Raw genomic sequence first — 19283 nt, forward strand, 5'->3', positions numbered from 1 at the left:
TCTTCATCCTATATACTGCACTTAACCCTTTGAGCTCTGATTTCCCCTTAATGTCCCCTTAAACAGCTTCAACGTTTTTTTTTTCTTTTTTTTTCTATATTTTATGACCATGTCATGTCCTTATTCTGTATCTGCTGGTTGCAACTATATATATATATATATATATATATATATATATATATATATATATATATATATATATATATATATATATATAATGTAACTATAACTATAATATATAGTGTATAATTTATATAATATCCCTGTACGTATACCTTGGTATACCCTGGTATATCCAGGCATACATGTACCCAGGTGTACCCTGTATACCTAAAATATAGCTGCAGCCCAGTCCACCAGGCCCCCCTGTCCTGCAGGTGTTGTTCTCAGCTCTACTTTTGCACACCTGGCCCAGTTTAGGCCCATGCACCTTCATGCATGTCCTGCTCAGGTAGATCTGTTTCAACCAATCAGCATGAAGCCCTTAACTGGATCAGATGTGAGAGAGCTGAGCTGAAACAACACCTGCTGGACAGGGGGTCCACGAGGACTGACCTAACTGATGGCCTGACAGACTGTTGCCATAGCAACAAGGCTCTCATGGCCAAGGGGAAGAGGTGACTAATTTGTGCAACAGACGAGCTTAATTAGACCAGCCTTACACCAAGTCCAGTCTTCTACTCAGTTGATGCAACTGGTCCCAGAAAAAAAAAGATTTAAGTCAGTCTCACTGACTCCCAGTCCAACATGAGCGGGGTAATTCACCGAAACGAAGCAGGAAGTGAGCAGCAGTGAAACATCTTGTTTAGCAGCGCAGGGCTGGAAATGGGAGGAGCTCAATGTGAGAGGCATTTATTTACTGCTGCCCTTGCGTCCGCCGCAAGGCGTACTTGGGGAGTGATTTTAGCGCTTAAGTTAGCACGATTATGTCTGGCAGGTAATGTGTTTCGCTGTTAAAACCCCAAGAGTTTATTACAATCGGTTGTTGCAGCGTTTGCATCTTCGTGAGACGGCAGATCTGTGGAAGTTTATTAGCCATGGTCACGAGGGTTCAAGCCTGGGCGATGCATCCGCTGCTAAGCCTAATTAGAGAATAGATATTAGCTTAAAATGGACTAACTTACTTTTTGCTGTGATAATCTTTGCTGTTGCTGTGCTATTTGTGTATGCTGCTGATCTCCGCGTCTCTCTTGGAAAGGCATCATGTTTGCAGAGTTTGCTAACATCATGGCTGCTTGGTAGCTTAACATGTCTAGTTATCTGACGAGTATTATTGCGCTGCCTTATGCATTCATGTAGCTCGAAGGTGTAAGTCCAATATGTATGGTGTATTTCCTTTCGATGATCGACGTGAATTGATCATCTGTGCCTGACCGGTTCGCCTGTGCCCGCCCTGCAGGTTGGCCTAGCAGAGCGACATGGCTGAAATTGCTCCAGTCAACGCCGATTTGACTTTAAACGTTACCCACACGTTATGGGAAGACGTCCCCCCCGCCGCGCCCCCGGTCTGTGCGAGCAACGAGGACTATTTGTTTGTAGAGACGAGGCACCCCGACACGGTGTTACAGGGCCTGAATGGCCTGCGGCTCAACAACGCCTTCTGTGATGTGACCCTGTGCTGCGGCGGACAGGAGTTTCCCTGCCACCGCATCGTGCTGGCCTCCTTCAGCTCCTACTTCCAGGTAAACGCACACCTTCCTCAGGTTACCACTGAGCCATGCACTGATTTGTCTCCTGTCTCCGGCTGCATCTGCTATGCCTTTTGCAGGAGCGCATTTGCAGGAGTTTCTGCAGCAGCTTTCATGGTTATAATGAGGCAAGCTCCATGTTTATGTGCTGCACTGTAAGAAAGCGAGTAAAACTTTATTTTTATAGCACTTTTTAAAAACACACAGTTGGACAAAGGACATAGGGTTACAGATCTTACAGATCTTGAGGCATTCCAGAGATCCTTGTTGAAATGGTGCCATCCTTGTTGAAATGGTGCCTGAATGACAATAAAAGTGATCTTGAATCTTGAGATCTTGAGATCTTTGATAAAGATATATGCTTGAAACAGGCCAGAGATTCACCAAAAAGGAAATGGTTGGGGAGGATTATTCTAGAGTTGGGGCTAAAACTGCCTAGTAGGGCTGGGGTTAAAATAATAATAATAATAATAATAATAATAATAATAATAATAATAATAATACAGCATAGTATTTCCATATGTTGTGTGGCAATATTGTATTGCCAACAATCCATGCAAGAATTACAGCAGGTTCTATTTCGTCCCTTCTGACCGCCAGAGGCGGTGCTTTAAGCACTGAATAGTCCCTTCGCGCATGCGCAGTTCGAGTATGTATACCAAAAAAGTCACCTGTGACACCTGGATGACCCGGAAAGGGTATAAGTTCCGGGGTCAACCGGCACATCATTTCCTGTTTTCTTCTCGCGTGCGAGTCGCAGGCAGTAGCAGCTCAGGCTAAGCGTTTTTTTTCTGAAACTATAATTTACCGTTGCTGGTAGCCCTGTGATCTTTATAGGTCGGAGCTGCGGAGCATTCGCCCTCCAAGGGCTGCAACGGAACCACATTCCTATTGGGATTGTTTGACGGTTTGTTGTGTTTCTTCACTCACAACCGGACTCGAGGTATGTTTGTTTGATTTATATTTATATCGCTACATTGTGGTGAGGCTGGCGTGTGCGCTTTGCCCCCCAGTATTGCATGCTTGCAAAAATATAAGTTTACTACCGAGTTTGCTTCGGTCGTTGTTTTGATTGTAATATCATTTGTTGGTGACGGCAGCGTTCGCGCTTTCCGCTCCCATTGTAAGTTCATTTCGTTCCATAATATAGTTTTATTATTACCTAAGAGGGAATTCGCCGAAGTCTTTTGCTTCGGGTGTCTTTTGTTTAGCATTGAACAGTTTTTGTTGGTGAAGGCAGCGTTTGCGCAGCCCGCTCCCGCTTGCTGATAATTGTTTGTTGCGCACTGTTGCGCTGTGATTAGTTTGTAACTACAACGAACGTCTTGCAGCAGTGAGGTTAGCGTCTGCGCTCACCTCCGCTGTTGCAGATTAGCTTCCCGCTGGACGCCGTGTAGCGGTGAAGGTTGTGTTCACGCCCCCGCTCCTGCTACAGGCTCACCACCAACGTAGGCGCTTGCGGCAGTGAAGGCAGCGTTTGCGCTCCCCTCTCCTGCTACGAGCCAGCTTCCTACCGGTTGCATTACAGCGGTAAGTGCGGTGTTTTCACCCTCGCTCCAGCTGCAAGCCTGCACCTCCTAGAACCCCTCTGCTGTGCAGGTTGTGTGTTCGCATCCTTCCCTCAGCTTAGGTGGTTGGACCAGAGCTCTGATGATGGAGAATGCACATTATTGTGTTGACTGTGGGACTGCTTTGTCGGAAGATGACGGCCACGACTTATGTCCGGTGTGCCTCGGCTCAGACCACCTTCGAGAAGGACTCTCTGACAACGCCTGCATGAACTGCAGCTGTATGTCGTTTGCGTCAAGGGCTGCTAGGTTGGCTCAGGTAGACCATTCAATAGGTGGAGACGACCTCCCACCATCTGGTAAGTTGCCTCCAGCCCAGTCTACTCGTTCAAAGCGCAGGAGAGAGGTATCAACTGCAGCTGCTCCAACTGGAAAGAAAAGGAAGTCGGATAGCAGGCTTGCTGAGCAGGTACAGAAGCTTTCTGCTGAACTTGCGGAGATGAGGTCCCTTTTCCAGACTCGTCAGCCTGATGCTCCCCCAGTAGACACAGAGATGTCATTACAGACCCCACCTATGCCCTTGCTGCTTCCGGAGGAGGATGTACTTTCTCTTGCGGCCTCAGCCACTGACTTTGGTATGCAAGAGGATGAACACTCCCATGCTTCAGAACTGGGTTCCCATTCTTCAGTTCAAAGCCCGCAGAGTATGCTTGGGGAGTCGGACACCTCCATGTCCGACATACTACGCATGGCCGTGGATCGCCTACAGGTACAGGTCCCACAGCCAGCCCAATCAACACCAGGGACTGCCTTCTTTAGGCGGGGCTGCACTTCCACTTCCTTCACTGTCCCTCCTTCGAGGGATTATCTCCAGGAACTGCACTCATGTTGGCGAGACACTGGAGCCTGTTCTCGTCTCACTTCTGACGGCCGGGCACTGGCAGCTATGCATGATGCGGCAGCAGTTGGCCTCGACCGGATGCCTGCTATCGAACCGACTATTGCGTCCCTCATTGTGTCTCCCGATGAGGCAATGCGGGCAGCTGCCAGATGTCCCCGACCTCAGTGCCGGGTCACAGATGACCTGATATCAAGGGCATATAATGCCGGAGCACGGGCTGGTCGCATTGGTAACTCGCTTTCCCATCTCTTGCTGGCCCTGTCTGCATCACTACAGGACGGCAGTGCTGATGTCTCCACAGCTAATTTCAGTGATGCGTCACTACAGGCGTTTGCCTTAATGTCGAGGGAACTGGGGAGGATGATGTCATTCTTGGTGCAAGCTCGCAGGCAAGTGTGGCTTGCGCAGGCACCCTTGACGGAGGCATGCAGGAGGGCCCTCCGTGATGTTCCAGTGGAGCCCGGGGAGATGTTTGGCTCAGCCGCTCAGGAGGTGCTGGAGCGCACACTGAAGGCTCGGCAGACCAGGGAAGAGTTCTCAACCCTGGTTAGAAGCATGCCTCCCCCCGACAGACCCAGCAGGTCCAGGGCCCCCATGTCCCGACCCTCGACCTCTTCCCGGGTTCGCTTACCGCCACCGACTGACTCAAGTCTGCGCCGTAGTCCTCGTCGTCCCACTCAGAGGCCAGCCAGGGACTCTCGCACCACGGCCCGTTGGCCCTCTGCACGACGTGGAGCTCAGGACCCTGGTCGGCGCCCCCCCACGGCCCCTAGAGGTCAGGGGGGCAGTAAATGAGGCATCGGGGCCGGCTGTCGGATATTTCTCCCATCAGCAGCTCGGTTACTGGGCTGCTCACGCTTCGGACCCCTGGGTGATTGCCACCTTAACCCACGGGTACAAGCTTCAATTCCGACGCCGGCCCCCTCCCTCCAGCCGGGTGACAATGACCACCATCAGCGACCCGGCAAAAGCTCAAGCGCTGGACCAGGAGTTGTCCGCCCTCCTGGCCAAGGGCGCGATCGAGGCCGTAGACCCTCTGCAACAGCCCGGAGGATTCTACTCAACGTACTTCCTCGTTACAAAGAAGACTGGCGGATTCCGTCCGATTCTGGACTTAAGAGGGCTCAACAAATATATGAAGGTAATAAAATTTCATATGCTGACCACAGCACATGTGTTACAAACTGTCACCCAAGGAGAATGGTTTACATCTGTGGACCTGAAAGATGCTTACTTTCACATCCCCATCGCTCCTCACCACAGGAAATTCCTACGGTTTGCCTATCGAGGCCGTCACTGGCAGTTCAGGGTCCTCCCTTTCGGACTCTCCCTCTCCCCGAGGGTGTTCACCAGGTGCATGGCAGCGGCCCTGGCACCCCTGCAGTCTCAAGGGGTAAAGGTTCTGCCATACTTGGACGACTGGCTGGTTTGTGCTCCATCCAGAACTCAAGTGGTTCAGGACACGGATCACCTTCTCTTTCATATTTCCCAACTAGGCCTGAAAGTGAACACAGAAAAGAGTTGCCTGGAGCCCTCTCAGTCTACGGTCTTCATCGGTGTGGCATTAAACACACTGACCATGAAGGCTTGCCCGTCCCCTCAACGTGTGGACGACATTCTTCACCTGCTCTCTCTGTTTCGCAGAGGCAGATCATTGCCCCTTGTCATGTTCCAGCGCCTCTTGGGCAAACTAACGTCAGTATCAGCCGTTGTTCCGCTGGGCTTACTGTCGCTACGCCCTCTGCAGAAATGGCTGAACAGCTTCCACCTGGACATAAGGCGACACAGACACAGAAAAATCAGGGTGTCTCGGCAGTGCATCCTTGCCTTAGCTCCATGGAGGGACAGGGCCTATCTGTCCAAGGGTGTTCCCATGGGCTCTATTCCCTCTCGGCGAGAGGTTGTTGCCACAGATGCCTGCCCCTTAGGATGGGGTGCGGTGTGGAAAGGCCGAATAGCTCGAGGTCAGTGGCCCGTACGAGATCAAGCCAGACATATCAACGTGCTAGAGCTGCGAGCAGTACATCTGGGCTTGAAGCACTTTCTGCCGTATCTGAGAGGACGACATGTACTCATACGGTCGGACAACACCACCGCAGTTTATCATATAAATCACCAGGGCGGCACCAAGTCTGCACAGCTACTGCAGGTGTCACAGGAGCTCCTGACATGGGCAGCCCCCCGACTGACCAGTCTGCGGGCAGTATATGTCCCAGGGGAGCAAAACCAGTTGGCGGATTTCCTGTCACGTCACAAGCCTCCACCTGGAGAGTGGCGCCTTCATCCAGAGGTGGTACGCACTATCTGGGGTCTCTTCGGCAGAGCAGAAGTGGATGTCTTCGCCTCAGAAGCGACGACCCACTGTCCCCTCTGGTTTTCTCTGATGGAGACAACCAGCCCTCTTGGCCAGGACGCACTGGCTCACCCCTGGCCAAAGACCCTGTTATATGCATTCCCTCCGCTTCCTCTGATTTGGCCGACACTTCAGAGGGTCCTTCAGGATGGTCACAGACTCTTACTGGTGGCCCCTTTCTGGCCAGCAAGGACATGGTTCCCTCTCATTCACAGACTGTGCTGCGGTACACCCTGGCGCCTCCCCTACAGGAAAGACCTGCTGTCTCAATTGGGGGGGCAGATTTGGCATCCCAATCCTCAGAACCTCCAGCTGTGGGTATGGCCACTGGAGGGCCCGAGTCGTTGCTGAGCGGCTGTCCCGATGCTGTTCGGGAAACCATCTTGAATGCCAGGGCATCATCCACCCGTCTGCAGTATGACAATAGGTGGAAGCTATTCAGTAACTGGTGCGCAGGTCGGAAGGCGGACCCAGTTCATTGCTCAATACCGACGGTCCTGGAGTTCCTGCAGTCTCTCTTGGACAAGGGCAGGTCTCCTTCAACTCTTAAGGTGTATGTAGCTGCTATTTCGTGTCATCATGCCAGAGTGGACAATAATACTGTGGGGGGTCACAGTCTGGTGTCCCTTTTTCTGAAGGGGGCCTGGAGGCTGCATCCCCCAATATCCCCGAGAGTTCCGGCATGGGACCTCTCCCTGGTGCTCCATGCCTTATGCCAGCCCCCGTTTGAGCCTCTGGCTCAAGCGGAGTTGAAATGGGTGGCTTACAAGACTGCTTTCTTGCTGGCCATCACATCAGCAAAGCGCGTTGGTGAGCTGCACGCTCTATCGGTAAGTGCTTCGTGTTTACGATGGAACCATGATGATTCGAGTGTCACTCTTTGGCCAAATATGGCATTTCTCCCAAAGGTGCTGTCTCGGTCATATTTGAATCAGCCTATAAGGCTCACGCGGTTCAACCCCCCAGTAGTGGATGGAGGGGACGAACCGGAACTGTTGTGCCCGGTACGGGCACTCAAAACCTACATTGCTGCTACTGCAAGTGTTCGTCAGTCCGAACAACTCTTTATTTGTCATGGTGGGCCTCAGAAGGGTTCTGCTCTCTCTAAGCAGCGTCTCTCCCATTGGGTCGTGGATGTCATCACTCACGCTTACATGTTGGCTAATCGCTCTCTGCCACCTGCTGTGAAGTGTCATTCAACGAGGAGCATATCCACATCATGGGCGGCCCTGAGAGGGGTACCTCTAGGGACCATCTGTGCAGCTGCCTCATGGTCATCACCAAGCACATTCTGCAGGTTCTACAGGGTGAACGTGGCCACTCCTCCTCCATTAGGAGTTGTTCTCCAGCCAGAACCCTCAGGTTCTGCGCAGTGAGGTATTCTTTTTCGATTATGGTCCCGGTCCTCGACCTTGTTTCTGTACAGGGTATTGCGGCTATTACCCCATCCACTGGGTGTAGCCTTCCTACTGGAGTCCTTGATTCTGCTCAATGAGTTTGTAGTCAGGATTCCTCGTGACACTTTTGGTATAAGTCATTCAGTGCTTAAAGCACCGCCTCTGGCGGTCAGAAGGGACGAAATAGAACGATGAGTTACAAATGTAACTACGGTTCTATGAGTCCCGAATGACTGCCAGAGCGCTCAGTCACTCAGAATCCTCGTGATCACGCGAGAAGTTTCTGTAGGAAATGATGTGCCGGTTGACCCCGGAACTTATACCCTTTCCGGGTCATCCAGGTGTCACAGGTGACTTTTTTGGTATACATACTCGAACTGCGCATGCGCGAAGGGACTATTCAGTGCTTAAAGCACCGCCTCTGGCGGTCATTCGGGACTCATAGAACCGTAGTTACATTCGTAACTCATCGTTTTTATGACAGAGTTGATCAGTGTGTCTGCTCGATGATCCCATTTTGCTACAATAAAAATGACCCAAGTGAGATGAACAGAGACTTAATCTTATTAGATAAAGCAGATGTTGACAAAGGTTTCCCCTGGTGACATGATTTGCAGTTGAAAAAAGGTAATAAGTTACAGTATATGGTATTGCAATACTCAGCATGTTGCAAACTGTGTAAGATCACAGTACTGTGGTATCATGACTTAAGCATTGTGATAATATTGTGTCATGGGGCCTCTGGTGATTCCCTCCCCTGCTGCATCATTGTGGTCACGTTTTGTTTTGCATTTGGAGCGGTGGATGGATAAAGATTTGAGGGTCAGAGTGGTCGAGAGGTGGTATGAGGAATAAGCAGATTGGGCAAGATCATGAAGCGCTTTATATGTAATCAATAGAATCTTATAGTTAATTCTGAATTTTACATGGTGCCAATGTAGGGAAGCATGAACAGGGGTAATGTGGGAGTAGAGCTGGATCTAGTTAATAATCTGGCAGCGGCACTCTGAACCACCTGTTAACGGTTTAAAGTAGCTTGAATGGGGTGTGTGTAGAGGGAATTACAATAATCTAGATGGGAGAAAAGAAAAGTGTGAATTACAAGTTCAAGGTCTCTGTCATATACACTCAGTGGATTCATGTGACGCTGTCATTCTAAAAAAAAATTCACACCCTCTTTTATCCCCTGCAGGCAATGTTTTCCACAGACTTGATAGAGTCCAGACAGGAGCGGGTTGCCATCAACGGAGTCGAGCCTCAGATGATTGGCATGCTGGTGAGCTATGCCTACACGTCAGAGGTCTTCATCTCCAAAGCAAATGTGCAGGTGAAGTATATTAGCAGCCATCCTCGCATTTCCTCATCACTGTTTCTTCCATGCCTGTAAGCATCTGGCTAAAGCCGCGGTTAATTTGGCGCAGGCCCTGCTGGCAGCGGCTAACCTGCTGGACATCATGGCCGTTCGAGAGGCCTGTTGTAATTTTATGGAGCGACAGATGGATGAAATGAATTGTGTGGGGATTCACTGCTTTGCCGAGGCCCACTCCTGTAAGATGCTGGAGAAACGCAGCATGGACTACATCCTCGAGCACTTCAGCAGTGTTTACCAGCAGGTGAGAGACTGGAGTCATATGTTTTCAGAGGTGTGAGTGTGTGTGTGAGAGTGTGTGTGAGTGAGCAGTGGTTCCAGCTGTGTTTGATGTGGCTCACGATGAATGTGACCATGTATGAATGTGAAATGCAGTGATGCTGGGAAAGAGCATGTGTTTTCTATTAACTTTCCACAGGTAAATAAAGGTTAAAAATGACTAAAAACCTGTGCTCAAACAGTCAGTCAGTGACATTTATGTCATCAAATAACACAAACAAATCCCTGTCTAGCCTGCCCCTCAGAAAAGCATCATAAAGCAGAAAAGCTGTGGTATGAAAGTATTGAATTTGAGTCAATAGTGTATCATAAACATTTTATTGAATTTGTTTCATTCTGAGGATTAACATGTCTTTGCCTCGCAGGAGGAGTTCCTGTCTCTCTGTGTGGACAAACTGACTGAGATCCTAGCGAGTGACCATCTCAACGTGCCCAAAGAGGAGATGGTGTTCGAAGCAGCCATGCTATGGCTGAACAAATGCCCTTCCCGTAAACAGAGCTTTGAAAAGGTAAATTTGAATTGTTTTTTTTTTTTTTTTTTTTTTTTTTTTTTGCAACTCCAGTATCTCTGTCTTTTATCCCACACTTATTTATTCATTTATTCAGGATTTGATTTAATTCCAATTAAGGCAACTAAACCAACTGCTTGTGTAACTGAGGTATCATCATCTGTGGCTAATCTGTTGTACTTTTGTATTTGTTATATCAAAAGAATCGCATATCTCTTGGTGAACCTAGTGGTGATTACTCACTTTGATGTGCATGCACACTATATTGGTGTGGTTTTGAGTGATGGCCATGTGTTTGCAGACCACACTTGTGTTTGGTGTCAATCTCAGGCCTTTCCCATAGCAGTGCATGGACAGGGGTTTGGGGCTGCAGTATAGAGGAGGTTATTGGCAGCTCAGCAGGTTTACAGGCCACCACTGCCAGACACCACGGCTCAGGACCCATCCTGACCACTGTAGGCAGCTGCCAGTGTGATTCTAAAAATGACCGATCGTGACACTTCCTTTCAGGTTTAATAAAATGCACATTACATATGCTGGAGACTCAGAGTACAATAGCAAAGATTAAGGTGCTCTAGGTATGTGTGTGTTTCCTTGCCTTGTTTTGTGGCAGAAATGGGGAAATCAGAGGACAAAACCTCCAGAGTGACTGAAATTATTTGTCCCTAACTGTGCTCCTCAAGGTCCTAGAGCATATCCGTCTGCCTCTCGTCAGCCCCTACTACCTCCACGATGTGATTGAGTCTCTGGACGTGGTGAAGGAGCACCAGGGCTGCCAGAGGCTCATTTCCGAGGCCAAGGACTACCTCCTGCTGAAGGACCGCCGTGGAGAGCTCTACTGCCCCCGGGCACGGCCACGCAGGTCCACAGGTGAACCCACTTACCAACGTTGCAGCCAGTAGCCATGTCCATGCATATTGAAACTATCACGGCTATAAACGTTGCATTTCTGTCAGTTCATATATCAATATTATAACACTATGGTTATATAAGAATAGATGTCACCTGGGATTTTAGATATCACGATACGGTGATATGGTGTTATCTTTTCCTGGTTTAAAGGCTTAAAGGTTAAAGGTTTAAAGGTTTAAAGGCTGATTTGCAATAAAGCGATGCACTTTTGTGAATTATTAGACTTTTATAACAGTTCTATTGTTTACCCCTACCTGCTTGCTCATCATATCCACATTACTAGTCAATGTTTATCAAGATATTCCAGTGTAAATATTATGTGAAAGTAATTATTTTGTGAAAGCACCAGTTGTCATCCCTACAATATTGTCACAATATTGATACTGAGGTATTCAGTCTTCGGTTTATGTTTCATATTAGCCAGCTCTACTGTCAGTCATTTTATCTGGTTGCCAGACTGTCTGATTGTTTTATTTTAGTTTCAAATGAAATGTTTTGTAAAGTGTTTTTTTTTTCTCTCTTAAATTTTCTCAAATATATATTACTCATAGCTGCAAGTTTAAAATCCACTGCTCTGATTATTGCAGTAATTTAAAAATCTTGGTACATTATGTGCTGAAATATACGCTGTCTGCCTGTCAGTCACGTTCTTGTAGGGATGATCAGGCAGCAAAAGTGCCTTATTTCATGCTTAGTTTTGGTTGTATGGAGACCACTGTTGATAACCTTGAACTGCTGCACTGAATTTCTCCTGCATCCATTCAGAGGTTATGTGCTCCATCATATTCTCTGACTTTGCTGTAACCTTCCCTTCTTTATTAAATGGTACCAAAATGAGAGAATCATCTACCCAAAGGCCAGCACGCCTGTGGGCTCGTCCTTTTTTAATTTGATAAAGTTAAGAGCCCCTTTTTGTCTCTCTTCCCTGTACACCTATTCTTCCCTCCCCTCTGTTGCCATGGCAACAGGGACAGCTGAAGTGATCGTGACAGTGGGCGGGGAGGACGACAAGGTGGTGCTGCGCAGCGTTGAGAGCTTTGATCCCATCACAAACCAGTGGAAGAATCTGGCTGTCCTGCCCTTCGCCATTAGCAAACACGGTCTGGTCGTTTCAGGTGAGGCAGCGCTTCCAGTCAGTCGGCAAACTATCTCAAAACCGACTCTGCAGTGCGTCCCCAATGAATCGAGCTGCCTCGAGAGAGGTAAAGGTATATGCTAATATCAGGGTTTTTCTTTGGAAAGCTACTGCTCGCTTACTTAAAAGGACGCCGATTAATCACACCACGTTTCGGCCCTTAAACCTTCATCAGGTTAAAATACTGAGCTAGACAAATGGCCAACCTTACAGAGTTTCCTTCTATTACATGTAGGCCAGTCAGAGCCTGAACTGAAACATAGTCCCACATCCAGCTACAGCAGCAGTAGTGTTACAGATAAATAAGTCAAGCCACAGTAATAATAAAAAAAAAGTCTAACAGAACTCAATCTAATGCCCATATTACAAATATTCATCAGAGTAAAGTCGTATGCACTCATGAGTCTTGGACAGACCTCAGTACCTGGACAACAGGAAAAAAACACGATCAGTAGGGAAATGAGTAGTAGAGGAATTGGAAGATCTATGATCATAAAAAAGACATTTTTCCGATGCACCTGTCCTCTTGCAGGTGTGTGTAAGCCTTTCTCAGTAATATTCAGATCTGAGTTTTTCCTTCTCTCTCACTCTGTTTCTGCTCCTCTGCCTCCACAGGCTCTATTCTGTATTTGGCCGGGGGAGAGTTTCCTGACGGCTCTGCCAGCAGGGAGATGTGGCGCTACGACCCCTCCTTCGACTCCTGGTTAGAGATGGCTCCCATGAATGTAGCTCGTTCTGAATTAGGTAAGGCTGCCATCGACAGAAAAGGGTGTTATTTAATGTAACATACAGTATACTCCTTGAATACTACACCGTCAACCGGCCTTATCACAATAAGAGCAGAATGCTGTTATCCAATGAAAAGTCCCCTATCGATTATTCAGCAGATACCTCATGTCTCCTTTGAGTGACGTACCCCATCTACTTACTCTGTTAAATTCAGTTTTATATTAGGCTTCAAATGGCCTTACATTTTAATTTAAACAAATGCTGTATTTAATTTCATTTAGATGACTGTTTCATTTTGCCAAAATTAATCTAATTTTTCTGCATTATAGTCAACATTTCTGATGGTATAAAACTTTCAGCTAAACTCTGAACCTAGTATTTGTCTTGACAATGACCTTTTACACTTATCTGATCCCTTTTCTAGGTTAACCCAACAACCTACCTGTAGAGAGGAATCAGAGAAAACTCTTTTACTTCACTCTCAAGTTGCTATTTAACCTAAAGGAAACGGTTTCAATGAAGAGGTCATATTAATCATTTAGTTCATCATATCATTTCATATTTATACCTAAAACTTACCTCTTCACTGGATCAAATACACTTACCTGCAGTTCTTTTAATAAAAAAAGATGATTTGATCAAAAATCTGTTTTAAATTTTGTCAAAGTTGTTCCTGAAACCATTCATTTTACATCTCTTGATACCTGTAGACACCCGAGTTTGTTTCTTTTCCTAGTGCTCACTCTTTATTTGTCAAAAGACAAGAATATCATAAGGACAGTAAACTTAAGGGGTTTCTCCGTGTTTTGGTTGTGGCTCATTCAGCTGCTGCACTCATAGTAAGGCCATACCGAGCATGGATATATAAAATGTCAAACACTAAGGACTGCTTTCGTTAGTGAACTTGGCTGGATTGTGTTTTCTCCTCTCAGGCTTGGTGATGCTGGATGGCTACGTGTTTGCAGTGGGCGGATGGGAGGGCCGCTCTCGCCTGGACTCGGTGGAGTGCTACGACCCTCACACCAACTCCTGGCATTTCATGGAGTCTGTCAAGATGGCCGTCACCAGCCCTGCCGTGGTGGCGCTGGACGGACTGCTTTATGTTACGGGTGTGTAGTGCGGGTTTCGCTCCAGCAGCGTTACTTGAAGTTCTTACTTTAAGTTTAATGGTAGTCTAAATGTGCAGGTAGGATTCAGTTTGTTTCTGGGATTGATGCGTATTTGTTAAATGTATTATTTATTTGATTTATTTTGCTCTGCTTCTTCCTGGGTGGTAGGTGGAGCAGTGCTGGAGGATGGCGATGGCACAGACCTCGCCCAGGTGTACCACCCTAAAACCTCTCGATGGACTGAGGTGGCCCCTATGCAGATCGCTCGCTCTGGCTCAGCTGCCTGCACACTAAAAGGAAAGATCTATGTTATAGGTATCAAAACTTTGATCCTATTCCCATATTATCATCAGCCCTGAAATGACTCCAAAACTGCTGCCTACTAATCAGCAGCTTCAGCATAACAGCATCGGAAACTGCCTCGCTGTTCATGGCCTGTCTGTGTCTTCCAGGCGGCTGGCATGCCTCAACAGAGAATACAGATAAGGTGGAGTGTTACAACCCCAAGACCAACCAGTGGACTATGTGTGCGCCCATGAAAGAGCGGCGCTACCGGCCTGGTGTCGCTGTGGTGGATGGAAAGATCTATGTATTGGGAGGAGAGGAGGGCTGGGACAGGTGAGAGGCTCTTCCAGGACAATCTGGACAAGGGAGTTGCTTGTGCATCCGAGATTAAACAGCCTGACACACCGAGCTGACCGTTTACCCTGTTGGGTTGTCACTGAGCGTCTTGTTTTTTATGGCAAAACAAATCAGTTAATTATTAAATTAAACAAATCTGGGCTCAAGAAGAGAAATGGAAACAGTGTTGAGTTGTAATTGTTTCAGTTAGTTTCCAGAGTAGGTTTGCTTGTTTCAGTTTAGCTTTTATTGCTTAAAAATGGTTAGTTTTTGTTAAGTTCTTATTAGTTTAGTTTCAGTTTTTTTTATATATAATCTGGGGTTGTTTGTCAGGGGCAATATTTAAGATGTTCAGAATAGGTATCACAGTCATGTAGACGTCCCACTCTCTGAAAAATAATGAGCACCAACATCTCCTGATGCTTGTTGTGGTGACAAATTTGACCAAAATGACAAACTAAAACTAAAGACATTTTCTGTATATTTAAAGTCTCGTCTTGTATTTTTATTTTTGTTAACTAAAAGGACATTTCACACCTGGTTTTAGTTTTAGTTAACTGAAATAATCTTGCCGGTTGCGTCTTCATCCAGGTATCATGACACCATTGAGCGGTACTGCGATGAGACGGACACGTGGGAGATCGTGGGGGAGATGCCCACCAGCCGCAGCTGGCTCAGCTGTGTGTCTCTCCAGCTGAGGAAAGACGCCCCCGTGAGCAGCTGCCCCGGGACGCCCACTGATACCATCATATTGAACTGAGGGGGAAACAAGGAGAGAAAGCTCCAGGTCGCCACCTTCCCACAAGGTCAGTGTGCATCTGTGCCAGTGCCGTGAGGTTGTGTGCACCCGCCTCGGGGACCGCAGCCCGAAACGCCTCGTGCTTCGGGGCCAACAGAGCAGCCAGCAGAGCAGGGGTGCCTGTCTGCGTTTGGTGCAACACTGTTTTGAGCTGTTACCAGTGGCAAAGGTAGTCGTTTTTAATCTGTGACACTTTGTGGAGTCTCACATACTCTGGTCCCTCTTATTGCCGTGACGACGGGGGGCGGGGGGGAGTGTGTCAGCCCACATGAATCCATAGTAACTGTGATTATCAGTAACAGTTCTCGCTCATTCTGTTTGTACGATGTGAATGTTCAGGGTAGATGTATTATGGATGTCCAAGAACTTCAGATCTGTGATCTACAATTTTCCCAGCGAACATAGTGTATTTTTGTATCACTCTTATGTTACATATTTATTTGGGATTTGTTTAGCTGTGACGATGACCTTTTTATAAGTTTAACAAAGACAGTAAATATTTTGTTCCATCAAAAGATGCTCCATGGGCCAAAGAACTTTATTGTGAATTAATATTTTTGAAGGTTACTCCTAGTGGCAAAAGCTAACTATATGTGAGTAGTGTTTTATAATTTAAAAAATTCTCAACAGTGTCCTTACCACTTGTTACATGATGGATTGTAATAAAGATGTTTTAATTCCTATATCATGAATACTGGTCTTTACTTTTCTTTTTTAACATAAACTTGACACAAGTTTTCAGTAATTCAGAGAGCAAGTTTGTATTAAGACAAACATTTTAACTTGATGTGTGGCAGAATCTTCTGATGAAACATCTCTGCTGGTGCTGGCTATTTCCTCTCTGTCAAGTTGATTCCCATGTTTGTTATTGTGAATGCAGAAAATGCAAATGTACATATTTCCAGAGATTTTAAATGATTTATTTGCTGACCTTGATATGCATTTGCCATTGTCACAAATTTTCTGTCACCTCTAGATAAATGCTGTGTTTCACCCTGTGAAGAGCGTACTGCTTAGTACTCTCAGCAAGGCGGTAGCCTGGAGGGGATCATGTGTTTGGTCTGGGGTGTGTGTGCGCCTGTCTGTCCACGGTGGGGGTGTGCGATATATATCGTCTATGATAAAATCTTAATTGTTGTTTTAAGACTGTTTTAATGATAAGATAAAATATAAAGGCAAAGACTCATTCCTATTTAAACACTTTAGTGACAAGAATACATTTCAACACAGGTTGTTCTGATCATCAGACCTTAATTTAAAAAAAAAAAAAAAAAAAAAATTGTCTTATCAAACAATAAAAACTGCCAACACTGGAATGATCATCCTCCTGATATTACATCATATGATTTAAAAAAAAAAAAAAAAAAAAAAAGACATTACCTGCGATTGCCATGCTAAAGTAGCGCACTCAAAACTGACATAACACCTCAAAATGATTGGCACACATACCTTTCCCATTCAAAAACTTTCTTTCAAAAAACCCATAGCTTCAGATAGAAAAACATTCAAGTGTTGCAGTATAAAGAGAAACAGAACCACTCAGTGTTAAAGTTTGTCACTGTGCCATTTTGGAAAAAAGAAACAAAGCTTTAACAAATACGATCGCTGCTTGTTCCGAGTACAGAAATTTCAGCGACGCAGCCCGAGAACCCCTTCAGGCGTCACTCCCATGAGCCTCTGCTTACACCAGCAGTCTCTCTATAGCCATCTGTACAGACTGGATCTGAGGCTTCAGCTGGGAGCCCTCCTTTATGGTGACCGAGGTGGCGATGACAGGACGGGACACCCCGCAGGCACGCCCAAGAGCCTGCTTGGAGCGCACAAACACGTACGGCACGTTCTTGTCCTCGCAGAGCAGAGGTAGATGGAGAATGATTTCCAGCGGCTCAGCGTCGGCCGCCATCACGATGAACTCGGCAATACCGCGGTTCAACGTTTTAGTGGCTGTGGAAAAGATGTGGGAGAGGTTATTACTGGCGACTAAAGACAAAACTACTGGAAATCACATCAACATTACAACAACCACACCAGTCTGTTGAACTATGCTACAACTCAAGGTGATAGGATAAACTATTACCTGCACACTACAGAGGGCTCCTGCCGCTCACTGTAACTTGTATATTGATGAAATATTGATTATCATGTACCTTCATTGGCTCCTTTTCTGAGCTGCTTGTAATTGGCGGCTTGCTGCACAAGATCCAGGATGGTTTTGGTCAAAGTGGCATCAGCCAACGGGTAGGCCTTGGGGTTCACTTCAGGGTCACCCTGAAAGATGGAAAATAAGGAATGCACAGAAAACTCACACACACATCTAATACAATCCAATACAACTGTTGTGACATAAAGTTTCCTTTTATGATGCCTATAATGCTCAGGTTTGACACTGGTGTGTTTATTGAATTCTATGTTTGGCATTGAGCTCATAGTTAGTGCTGCTGTTGTACTGGACTGCATTTTATTGAGGAGTTTCTATTATTCTGCCCCCCTCAACGTATATAAATAGGGAGGACAAAAAATTAGAAACACCTCAATATAATGCAGTCCAGTGCAAGACCTCTGCAAACTACAACCTCAGTAATGAACATTTAAACTTAACAATTAAATTTACACATTTTCCACAATGTCATCAAAAACCAAACATTATAAACTTTCTTAAAAGGTAGAATTCATGGCAGAGCTGTTGACCTGAACTGCATTAGACTGTACAGGTGGGCCTGATTTGAATCCACCTATGTTTTTGCTCCCTTATGGCAAATTTCACTTACACACCAATTGTGCCTGATGATGTGAAATTTGAGCCCAGCTGCCCTATCATGACACACATACAGCAAGTGCCTCCTGTATCTGGTGGTATAAAGGGGGGCGACAGAATAAACACCTACAAATAGAGTCCTGTGACAAAGTTAAAACCAACACTAAGCGTCTTATAAAGCTTTGTAGAAGTCCCTGGAGCTCTACCAGGGGGACAAACAGGATTCTCCTAAAAGACACTGGGGCTGAACAATGTATTCTTATTATCGTTATCTAGATATGAACATCTGATAAATATAGTCTGACATATATTTTTCAATGCAGCCTAAGACAGCAACTGGTCTGTTCTGATCAATAAAATACTTGATATTCTAAATCCATGTTGTAATATTCTGCTGTTTGCTGAGGAAAGCTTAATTTTCACTGTTGCCGCATGGTCGTATCGTATATCGTGTCACTATCGCGATATTTGGCTTAGACATCGAGGTATGAACTGTACACAGAAATGGATCTTACAGATGTTATAGCAGTAAATATACTCTTGACCTGCGCGAAAAACAGATCCCGTCACTAATGAAGTCCACGGCAACATAACAACAATCCAGACAACAACCTTGTTTGTCAACATGCTGTGTGTGTGTGTGAGACCCTGTTAGCTGCTGCTGATGCGCGGGGCGGACGGACGGACCATGCGACAATGTGATCTGGCCGACGCCGCTGTGAATAAACTCACCATGTTTATGTTTTTATTTTGTTTTTGTTGCCAGGTAGGGTTTTGGTGGAGGTGACTGTGTGTCCGTGTGTCCTCTCGGCTTCTGCTTCACGGAGGACAGAAAACAAAGTAAAAACCGGCGCAGCTCGTCGGGTTTTGCTAGCTGAGGCTCAGGGAACGCAGGGCGGAAGTTGAGCAAACAGGCATGGGGCACTAGAAATAGCGTCATCACTAGGCGACGTGGTAATACTTTTACTTTTTTTCTCCTTTATTTTGTTTAAAATCAGGTCAAGTACATGAAGCACGCACAGTACATACACTCTTTTCATTAGAAAATATTCTGTAAATACACATCAATATAAAAGTAATACGAATAAATGACAATGTACAACGAATAACGAAAAGTAGGATAAAAGAAAAAAAGAAAAAAGCCAATAAATTTTAAGTGTCTGCCAACGGCTAACTAACTGGGGTATGCTGCATTTGAAATGGCTAAATAAATTGATGG

General features: G+C 46.2%; 2 protein-coding genes across 2 annotated transcripts; one reads left to right on the forward strand and one right to left on the reverse strand.

Annotated features, from left to right (window-relative positions):
• Positions 1-825: 825 nt before the first annotated feature.
• Positions 826-15992, forward strand: LOC115364050 (kelch-like protein 20). Its single transcript, XM_030058464.1, has 12 exons — positions 826-937; positions 1400-1682; positions 9040-9174; positions 9269-9460; positions 9861-10004; positions 10688-10874; positions 11885-12031; positions 12667-12795; positions 13713-13889; positions 14058-14204; positions 14342-14507; positions 15102-15992. Exons 2-12 carry the CDS (start codon positions 1419-1421, stop codon positions 15268-15270), a joined length of 1857 nt encoding a protein of 618 aa, XP_029914324.1. The 5' UTR covers positions 826-937; positions 1400-1418; the 3' UTR covers positions 15271-15992.
• Positions 15993-16495: 503 nt separating this feature from the next.
• snu13a (SNU13 homolog, small nuclear ribonucleoprotein a (U4/U6.U5)) lies at positions 16496-18970 on the reverse strand. The gene is made up of 3 exons (XM_030058465.1): positions 18797-18970; positions 17457-17577; positions 16496-17253 (listed from the first exon to the last, which is right to left on the reverse strand). The coding sequence occupies exons 1-3, from the start codon at positions 18797-18799 to the stop codon at positions 16991-16993; spliced, it is 387 nt and encodes a 128-aa protein (XP_029914325.1). The 5' UTR covers positions 18800-18970; the 3' UTR covers positions 16496-16990.
• Between the last annotated feature and the right edge of the window lie 313 nt (positions 18971-19283).

Source organism: Myripristis murdjan, chromosome 8 (genome assembly GCF_902150065.1).
Source record: "Myripristis murdjan chromosome 8, fMyrMur1.1, whole genome shotgun sequence".
Taxonomy (NCBI): Eukaryota; Metazoa; Chordata; class Actinopteri; order Holocentriformes; family Holocentridae; genus Myripristis; species Myripristis murdjan.

Coding starts and splice junctions, on each gene's coding strand:
- LOC115364050 (XM_030058464.1), top strand. CDS start 1,419: ATGGCTGAAATTGCTCCAGTCAACGCCGATTTGACTTTAAACGTTACC. Junction 9,461..9,860: donor TCAGCAGTGTTTACCAGCAG/GTGAGAGACTGG, acceptor TTTGCCTCGCAG/GAGGAGTTCCTGTCTCTCTG. Junction 10,005..10,687: donor GTAAACAGAGCTTTGAAAAG/GTAAATTTGAAT, acceptor GTGCTCCTCAAG/GTCCTAGAGCATATCCGTCT.
- snu13a (XM_030058465.1), bottom strand. Junction 17,254..17,456: donor CAGAAAAGGAGCCAATGAAG/GTACATGATAAT, acceptor TCTTTTCCACAG/CCACTAAAACGTTGAACCGC.